Source organism: Curcuma longa, unplaced genomic scaffold (genome assembly GCF_044706935.1).
Source record: "Curcuma longa cultivar G26 ecotype Majalengka, Jawa Barat unplaced genomic scaffold, ITB_CL_G26_1.1 contig_6912, whole genome shotgun sequence".
Classification (NCBI taxonomy): domain Eukaryota; kingdom Viridiplantae; phylum Streptophyta; class Magnoliopsida; order Zingiberales; family Zingiberaceae; genus Curcuma; species Curcuma longa.
The window spans coordinates 57610-67727 of NW_027434802.1; the positions used below are offsets into that span (position 1 = coordinate 57610).

Here is a 10118-nt window from a genome sequence, read left to right on the forward strand (position 1 = left end):
ACGGCAGGAGATGAAGAGTCGAACGGCTGTCGCGAGATCGGCGTTGAGAGAACGGGAGAACTCGTCGAACGAGGAGAAGGAGAACGCGTCGAATCGAGGAGAGGGGAGATAAAGGGGATATCGGTATCGGGACGCGACAAGATTTGATCAGATTTTAACCATTTATTATTTATTATCCCTAAATAATTTAAAATTTTTTGGGCCCCTTTTAATCCTGGGCCCTAGGCATAGGCCTTACCCGCCTATGCCTAAAGCTGGGACTGCGTCGACACCGGTCGCTTTCGCCATGTATCTCTGAGCTCCTTAGCTTAATTTGTGTAACTTTAAGATATATAGCAAAAAATGACTGCCGCGAATGAAACTTTTTGTTTTGGTCAAAAACTGCTTCTGCTTTTATTTCAGAAGATAGAAAATTACAAATGGAAGATATAAATATTAAAGACGAAAACTGATTCAATTAAATATTATTATGAAAAGAAAATTAAACAAGTCGCGACAGCGGTGAGAAATTAATATCCATCCGCAGACTTTCTAATTCAGGACTGAGCAGCAGAATCAAAATCTAAATTTGCTTTGAACGACCAGCCATTCACGTGAATGATATCGGTCGTCCATGTATTATTGTTTGTATTTTTATATGCGTGAATTAAAAGAGGATCGTTCACCTCTAATTATAAGCGAAATTTAGATATTTGAGTTTTCAAAAAAAAAAAAAATATATATATATATAGTGGTGCAACGGCAAAATATTTTTATAGTTAATCAAATATTTTTTGTGTTATGGGTTGGTATACTTCTGATCAAGAAAGTCAAGATCCGATCCGATTGGTGGTGACACATCGGATTCAAGGCCCAACCTCATAGCTGACTAGTTTAGCTTGTTACCTAGTCTCTTAGTTGACTTGGCTTATCAATGCCCAGCTTGGTTCATCGCCCGAGCTTTCCTCCTTGACTCGGCAACCGCTTGAGCTGTCCTTCCTGGCTCGGTACCCACCCGAGCTCTCCTCCTATGACTCAACAATCGCCCGAGCTCTACTCATCGCTCGAGCTATCCTCCCTGACTCGACAACTATCCGAGCTCTCCTCTCAATGACTGCCCGAACTCTTCTCGATCAGCTCAGTCCCCCCGAGGCCTACTTCCTTCACTCCATCACTCAGCTTGCTCGACCGCCGCCAGATAGACAAGTACAATGATATAATATTTGAGGGTAGCTCACCTACCTCATTAATATTGCATGATTTAACAGGACATAGTCTGGGATCATACCAAGCATGAGTGATAGAGCCCTTCACTATTGCGGCGATATTGGGATATTCCTCTTATCGAAGATGAGACATCTCCTCTGATGGGACAACTCCTTTGATGATTTTATATAATGACCCCACTTCTCGCGAGCACAGGGACACACACTCATAGAGACGCTAGTCTCATCCTCTGCATTCCATCTTCTATTCTTCTTCTTCTTCATCATCTTCTGTCGGAAAGCTAACTTAAGCATCGGAGCGACTAAACCAGGGTACCCCTTGACTTCCGTTCTCACCCTCCTTATTTTTCTTAGCAGCCTGCCAATGGAGTCACCGTCCCTCAGTTCGTGGATCCCGTGTGGCTTTGTCAATGATAATTCATTTAGAAATGATCTCAAACAGGAACACATGGATTTATTTTCAACTATTGCGTATTGTAGATTTATTTTCTTCAATAGGAAGATAATCTTAAAATGTTAACTACGGAGCAACATGTTTATTTGATAGATAAATTAAAAGAAAGATTGTTTATCTTCATAATTAATCGGATAAAAAACACAGATAAAACACACGTAAGTAAGAACGATCTTAAATATATGTAAATTGTAACAAATATTTTGAAGATAGATCTTAAATATATGTAAATTGTGCTTCGAATTTATAGGAAGAGAATAATATATCTCTAAAATTAATTAAGTAAAATCTAACATCTAAATTATCAAAAATAAAAAAATTATAGGCATCGTGTATGACTTGCCTAATTAGCTCTGCGGATTGGCTTGCCCTTCAGAACACGCACAATTAAGATGAGTTGTGTACGCTCACCTCTTGTGAAGTGGAATATTGTTAGGGTTAAGTTGTCGGTTTGCAGCCATGAAATGGGTAGAATAGGGGAAGCTTAATTATCATATGTAGGATAGGAGGACTGATTCCAGCTATATAAATTGAGCCGCTAGCCAACGTTGACCAAAGATCGCTTTCCAGCACCGCCCTTTCAACTCATTTGCAATTAATTGATACTCCATCTTCAAAAACTCCCCTCCCTTCTTCAACTCTACGGCGCCGTACTTCGTCGGCAATGCGGAACCAATCCGCCGCCTTCCACCCCATCTCCTCCTTCATCCTCCTCCTCCTCCTCCTCCTCTACCGACCCTCTGTCGCTGACGTCGGCACCGCCTCCTCCTACGGTCCGCCCTACCTGCGTAAGTTGATCGACCACACGCCCACAGACTGCTCGACGGAATTCCTTTCCGATTTTAACCCAGCTCGTTTTCTACGCGCGTAGCCACGGCGTGTTTCGGCAGTGACGAGGGCCAGTTCCCGGCCAACAACCTGTTCGCGGCCGCCGGCGACGCCATCTGGGACAATGGCGCCTGCTGCGGCCGGCAGTACAAGGTGCGCTGCCTCAGCTCGGCCACACCTGAGGCCTGCACGGACGGCGAGGTCCAGGTGACGGTCGTGGACTACGCGGCCTCGCTCGTCTCCACCCCCTCGGCCTCCGGCACGACCTTCGTTCTCGCCGCCGCGCCTTTCGGACTGATAGCCCAGTCGTCGGTCAGCGAGATCAACGTAGAATTTACTCAGTAAGCCACTCGGCACCTTCCTATTTTTCCAAATATACAAATATCTATATACAAATATCTATATCGATCAATCAGCAACAATTCACAGTCTCCGTGTTTGAAGGTGTACGTTTCTCAAATATTTATTATTTTAAATTTACAAGAAAGAAAAGAAATTATTTTTTTTAAAAAAAATATATTTACCAATATCTTACAATATATTGCAGGATCTGACGCGGCTGCTGCAGAAGTTCTTGTGCTCATGTGCAAAATGAATGGATTCCTTTGGCGTCTTGAACTTGTACTGCGTCGCCATCGTCGTCGACTTTTCTTTCTTTCTATTGTAATTAAATGTCGTCATTCATAATTACTGGTCGTTGAATTAATTCGGATTTATGCTCAGTTGTCAATTCAAAATGCCATGTTTGTTTTTTTCCTTCTTCACAGCCTCGATCTGTATCCTACTCGATCACTTATTCGAATTTTCTCATGGAAAATCAATTTTGACAGGATTACCCATTCGATTGCCCACAGCATCGAATCATTGTTAGGAGACTGGTTTTTCAATGAAGACGAAAGGTTTAAGCTAAACATCAAATCAGAATAGCACAGAAGTTTCAAGTTACAACACAGATCTGGAATTCTGGTTAACAACTCTTGATAGATTAACCAAAGACATCTTCAAACCTCCTTGACAGTTATATTGCTCACACCCACCCTATGGAAAGTATGATAATGGTCTCAGTAAAGCAAATAGGAAGGTGAGGCACTTGCCTAAAGGTTGTCAAGAAAATGGGGAGAAGATGATGGAGACAACAAAATTTGTGGTACACTACGAGTGGCCATTTGATCCAATATCTTACCAAATTGCCCCAGGATTATCACCTCTCAAAGTATGAACACACTGAGATCTCGACAAACTCAGATCAAAATCCGGAATGAGGAAACAAGACAAGGGAATGTCTACGCTCCTAATATATCACATTACATACAATGGATGCCACTCATCTCACATGCATTTTTCTTGTCACAGCTTCAATTTTGATCAGACGAGCAATCTGCATGATCTAGAGTTACTCTGTAATTTTCTCTTGTACCATCGCTGGTACTTCAAGAACGGGCAGCAGCAACAACTGGTGAAACAAGTGGAGGTCTAATCAGGACAGGCGTGTTTCCGGTCAGTGGCTGGAAGGCAATGGTCTCCAAGTGGTGCCAGGCCATCCTTCGCTTCTCCTCCACCATCTTTCGCTCCATTTCCTCCTGTTCAAAATTATCCTCACAAGCTGAAAACAGCTCCTCATCCATCTCACGTAACATCTTCTTCACATTTCGCGTCAAGTTCAAAACCGCTTGATTCCAGTGACTATGAATGTTCCTTTCCAAGGCAGGCACAATTAGCGGCATTATCGCTTGCCGGTTGTGCAACACCAGACTAATCAAGTGATCATTGTTCCACATGAATAAGGCCCTCTCTGCCACCTGGAGACGATTTATACTTCTTTTGTTAATAAAAATCCACACAAAGCTAAAGGAAACTACATACAGATGGCTCCTACAACTAGATCATTATATGAAATCAACAAAATAAAAGGGTTAGCAACATATGCTTAAGAACTATGCAATATTTAAAAAGTAATACACACATTATATTCACTATTTATCTTTTACTGACCACTACAATGCAGATAATGAATTTTCAGCACAATCTACTTACAAACTAGTTGTTATCACAAAGAAAAAAAGTACTTAATGAATGTGTGGTGCTGTTTTTACAAATCCCTGCTCTTCACTGTTGCAGCATACTATCAAGTTGCTGAATTTATTTCCAAACTAAGTTGTCTGCTCTTTGTGGACCATACAAATACAAACTACGAAACTAACCCTTCTACTAGATTAGAGGTTCTCAAAGGAGCATAGCAAATTTGAGAGATGTGCTAAGATTGATGCATCCTCCATAAATGTTTTATGAACAAGATGGCATAAATTGCTACATAGTTTCATCTGAGGGACATAACCATACTTTATACCAAGCAGTGATTGGAGGTCAAATAATAGCAAACCAATTGTCTATTTTATACTAAATGGTGGCTAAGCAATTAACAAATATCAAACATGGATTCCTTATTTGTAATGATAAAGAATATTTAACTAATTAGAGTAGCTGGAGATCATGCATAACTAGAATAATCTAAGACCCATAATAGAAGTGGCATATGCATAACTAATTGCATATGCATCAGTCATCATTTTCGTCAAGGAACATGCCAATTGTTTGAAATCTTCTATTATTTATTGCATATTCAGCACATGTGAGTTCAACTACTTCAGTTTCCTTCAACTAGACTGCTATATAATGAGAAAGTTAATTGAATAGTTTAAAATGTTGAAGGTGCCAATTAGCTCATGTAAAGGCCTTTGTTGTTGCACAAGAGCTAGAATAAATACCTCATTCATCCTTAGGTGGGGTTTTTTCATATTATTCTCCTCAAGAAAAAAACTTTATAGATGCTAGAGAATAACATCTGTGATGTTACTTTTGAAATTTTTGTAATCATTATTAGGAGGGAAATTATGGAACTTACAGAACAAAACCTCTAAAGTATGAAGGGAAACCACATAGTGGGAAAGGCCTAGCATAATAGGCAACAACATTAGTAATAATCTGGAAACCACTTATCCAAGAATGATCCTTGAGATTTTCAACATAGTTTCATATTCAATTGGCAATCTTATATTAAGCTTCACATCATGGTCATTCCTACCCATGAAAAGATAAAGAGAGAAAAAAAAAAACCTTTATAAATATGACATAAATTGCAGGCATGCAACTCCATTGCAATCAAAGTTCACATGCATGAGGCAATTGACACATAAATATTAAAGTAGTTGAAGTCACCTGGAAATGGAAGCTGTTAATACAGTATGCAATCCTTCGGAATAATGGAAGCATACACTCCTGAATCTCCACTTCGTTAGTAATCTCTAAGATCTCCTCCAACTCACTTAAAAACATGACTTCCTTCTGACTATTGGTTACTGGCCAACATCTCAGCAACCCATTGATAACTGAGGTTGCCAGCTTAGGCTCTTTCTCCACAAACTGCGCCACACAGTAAGTCAGCTGTTGGAGATATACGCCAATCGTTTTTGGTTTGTGCAGAGGTATAATGACCTTCCACAAGAACAGTTTATGCTCCTCCTTTAGAGGCAATGCAAACCCACTGATGATACTACCAAAGACTTCTAACAACTCAGCAATCCCATTATGTCGCTCGGTCTCAAACACAAACTGACAAAATATGTTGCTTACCACTTTCCGGATGAAAGGACGATGCACCATGAATTTTCCATAGATCCTGTGCAATATTGCTTTCAGGCATTCCCTTTCCCTAGGATCCTCAGAATCAAAGAGGTGAAGCAGTCTCAAAATGAATGAATGATCTACATACTTCTTCCCGATCTTAGCATCAAGTGAGGAGGATTCTATGAACTTAAGCAGCAAATCGTAGACCAGTTGAAGGTGGGACCAAGCTGGTTCAAACATAGGTTTTTCCTCTTCAGCCTCCCCACCAACAGAACTAGATCGGATATTTGGTGGGAAGGCCCTAAACAAGTTACTAGCAAACATCTTACAGCTAGCAGAAATCATGGACTCAGTGAAACGAGAGCTCCCAACATCAACATATTCAATGAGATCTAAAAGTGCCTGCCGTTTCATATCCTTCTCAGCGGAGTTCTTGTCAGGATCAGAGAAATCGAAGACTACACAACAGAGATTCAACTTACTGATGAAAAGGTTCCTCTTTTCCGTGTGAGGTACATCTTTGAATAGCAGTAGAGGTTCAATGCTTGTGACAACACTCGACGGGAATATGGCGGAAGCAGTTCGCTTGACCGTGCTTGATCGGGAGGGAACTACATTGCCGATTCTGGTCCAACGGATTGGATTCCCGTTTAAACACGCCACCGCGTTGCTGCCTGAATGGGCATGGGCGGCAGCAGAGGAAGAATCGGATTTGGAAGACTTGCGAGGCAATTTACTTAGGAATTGCTTCCACATGGTGCTCGAGTTGGGGACGAAATCAAATCGAGCTCATGCTGCTAAAGTTAGGCAACGAAAACGACATGTAACAAACTGCAGCAAATCGCAGCCCAGTTTCTAAAAAAGATGTCGGAAAAACAGGAGCGAAAAATCCGCGAATAATAACCGATAATCAAACTAAGATCAAATGGAACCACACCTGGCGGCCAACCGATAAAGCCAATAAAGATCCCCATCGGGAAAGCAGACGAAAGAAAGAATCCCAGAGCAAGTAAAATGAAACCTTGAAGTCGCAGTTCCACGATTACGGATCCGGCGAGAAGACCTTCATCCGAAGCCTGGCTCCAAGAGGCCACGTCGAATTCTAGCTAGAATCCAAGAGATCAGAGCCTCCCCCATTCATCTCCACGCTCACGTCGAGAAGGATCGGCAGAGCCGGAGGATGCGACAGAGGCGAGGAAGAAATGGAAGTAGCAGCGGCAGTAAAGAAAAGCGAGCAGCGACGCAGACCGTACTCCAAACGGACGGCTCCGATTTCTCCATCGGCACGGATGGAAGAGCATCATCCGTCGGATCGAATGATCACGCGATCCCATGTAAACAAATCAGGCGGAGCCGGTAATTTCGCGAGGCGGGACGATTTAATTATAATATTATTATATTTTATCATATTATTATATTTTATAATATTATTATATTTTATCATATTATTTAGGGGTTAAATAATATTTGAAGACGAGAGTCGATTCCCGAAGAACTGTCTTCCTCGCGGGGATCAAGAAAATAAAAGGCGTCATCGAAAACTTGTGAGCACTGGGCGTATATTTTGACTACGAACTGTTCAGTGGCATCAACCCAACGTTGCTATGACTTCGAGACCACTGGTACTCCAATCATTTGTCACCTCACCTCACCTGATATCTACTAACACTCACTAATGGTTGATGGATTACTGCAGCATGCATAAACTAACTCCTCAAAAATGGAGTTTCATGATGGACGGGTTATTATCAGACTTGCCGTACAAGATATGCAGAGGGGGGACATGACATGAGTGGAGGAACCATCTCTGAAGGGAGCAGAGATTTGGCAGAACAGCGATAATACATGACACGGGCCGTGCATGAACACTCGCTCCCTGCTCCTGCTCCTCCTCTTCAATGGTGCCGCTAGCTAGCTGCTTCAAATTTGTGTCCTTCCACTCAGCGAACGCAAATGTGCTCGAGGATAGAGAGCTCCACAGAAATCACAGAGTGCGAGCATCAGATGCATTGAAGGCTGATCCACGCATCGCTCGTGAGCAAGCACATCAGTTGCCCCTGAAAAGAGAAAAGAAAGAGGAAGCCTGCGTCTTCCGTAGCGTACGCTGTCAGTAGCAGCATCTGTCCTTGGCGTCATTATATGGCGCTGCAGCAGCCAGCGGAGGTTCGATCAAACCTCACGTTGGGCTCAAAGTAGTAGGTGCAGAGGAGAGCTCGTGAAATCCTTGAGATCATTCCCATCAATAGGCTGCATTCCACCTGCCTTGCTCATTGCCATTGTCATGTCTTGTATAATTAAATTAGGTTTATCACGACTTGTATTCTACCTGATAGAAAAATATCAGGTATAAATGAAAATATTAAAATAAGCAACATACAATCCACCGAAAAAGGATACATCGTTTATAAGAATGAATGATTTACAATCTACTCGTAACGAAAATGCATCGTATGTATGTACATATACATACATAGATCGGGTGAATGACTTATAATCTACCCAAAAGAAATGTATCGTATGTCCATGGGGTGAACAACTCGCACTCCACCTAATACGAAATACATCATGTGAATGCACATATACAAATACATATATATAGGTGAACGACCCACAATTTATTTGAAAAGTGTTTCACATAAAAATAAGATGTACAACCTGCAATCCATCCCGTGAGGTGCCTTATATAAAAATAAGATGAACGACCTGTAATTCACCCTGTAAGCAAAAATCATCTCATTTAGCCAAAGCCCATGAACACGCAAAAAAAACTCAAAAGTCCTCTTTATATACAGAGTCCGTTCTATATTATAAGTAATTAAGCAAACTCTAAAAAGTAAAAAAAGCTCAAGACTACAAGTAATCACACAATTCAAAATCGAAACTGATCTATAATGTAAGTACTACATTTATTATTTTGACAATTTAATATCAATGATAATGCGTCTTTTTCAAAACATAGAGTTCAAGACTCTAAATATAATTATTAGGTCTCTTATTTTGTTAATTAATAATAGTATTAGAGTAACTCCTAAAATGTAAAATTAAATTATTGATATAATTAGTTTCTTACTTTATTAATTAACATGATTAAATAATCTAATTTATTATAAATCTTAAATAAGAAACAAATAAGATAGATAGGTACGTATCAACCAAGAATAAAAAGGTAAACAACATGATATGGAATAATCAAGCAGTAAGAATAAAGATAAGATTAAAATTAATTTTATTTTTCATAATATTTATTTTCATAAAATTTAAATCATGCACAAGGTAGGTGTAGCGAAACAAATAAGAAAACTCTACCTCGTCGAATGCGAATTTCTAGACGAATGCTTATTTAATTCCACATATATCTTTAAGCTTAATCATAACTCACTCTACACTATATATATATAAAATTAAAGAAACTTTTTAAACATGCATTACAAAAATGAAAAAAAAAATCTAATATCATTAGAGCTTCACATCATAAAGTGATAAGATTTAGTAAGGGTATTCAAGACTAGAAGATAAAATAAAATTTTCTCCAAACCTTATCAATTCCATCCCTCCTAACTTGCCCTTCAATAACTAACATAGCACACCAAATAGCATGACAAGAAAATTTGAATTTGATTTGTCAACAGTACTAAGAGAAGATTATCCTTTTGTTACTTTATACGTTTGTAGCAACCCTAAGTACAATCACATGGTCATTAGGCGATGACAACGATGACAATCGATGACGACCATGAAGAACAACAATAAAGGGCAGCAAGTCAACGATCAAGTAGCCATGGTAAGAATTAAAATCACACATAAGGCCAAGACACGTCTTTATGTTAGTTAATAAATTGTGCTTTTGTAAAAAGATTTTTACATCTATAAAAATTATAAATGAGTACTTTAAAATTTTCAATAATATAACAGTCATACAACCATCTGATGTACTATTTTTTTTCTTCAAACCAAACATACTAAGCATGACTTATGAGGAGATTTCTATGTGCAAAGGAGATTAGATA

At 39.7% G+C, this 10118-nt stretch overlaps 2 protein-coding genes across 2 annotated transcripts; one reads left to right on the top strand and one right to left on the bottom strand.

The window, feature by feature from the left end:
- The first annotated feature begins 2218 nt into the window (after positions 1-2218).
- On the top strand, positions 2219-3201 carry LOC141819480 (EG45-like domain containing protein). The gene is made up of 3 exons (XM_074706777.1): positions 2219-2447; positions 2531-2828; positions 3035-3201. Exons 1-3 carry the CDS (start codon positions 2324-2326, stop codon positions 3039-3041), a joined length of 429 nt encoding a protein of 142 aa, XP_074562878.1. The 5' UTR covers positions 2219-2323; the 3' UTR covers positions 3042-3201.
- A 433-nt stretch (positions 3202-3634) lies between these two features.
- Positions 3635-6915, bottom strand: LOC141819471 (serine/threonine protein phosphatase 2A 57 kDa regulatory subunit B' kappa isoform-like). Its single transcript, XM_074706765.1, has 2 exons — positions 5704-6915; positions 3635-4286 (listed from the first exon to the last, which is right to left on the bottom strand). Exons 1-2 carry the CDS (start codon positions 6865-6867, stop codon positions 3918-3920), a joined length of 1533 nt encoding a protein of 510 aa, XP_074562866.1. The 5' UTR covers positions 6868-6915; the 3' UTR covers positions 3635-3917.
- Between the last annotated feature and the right edge of the window lie 3203 nt (positions 6916-10118).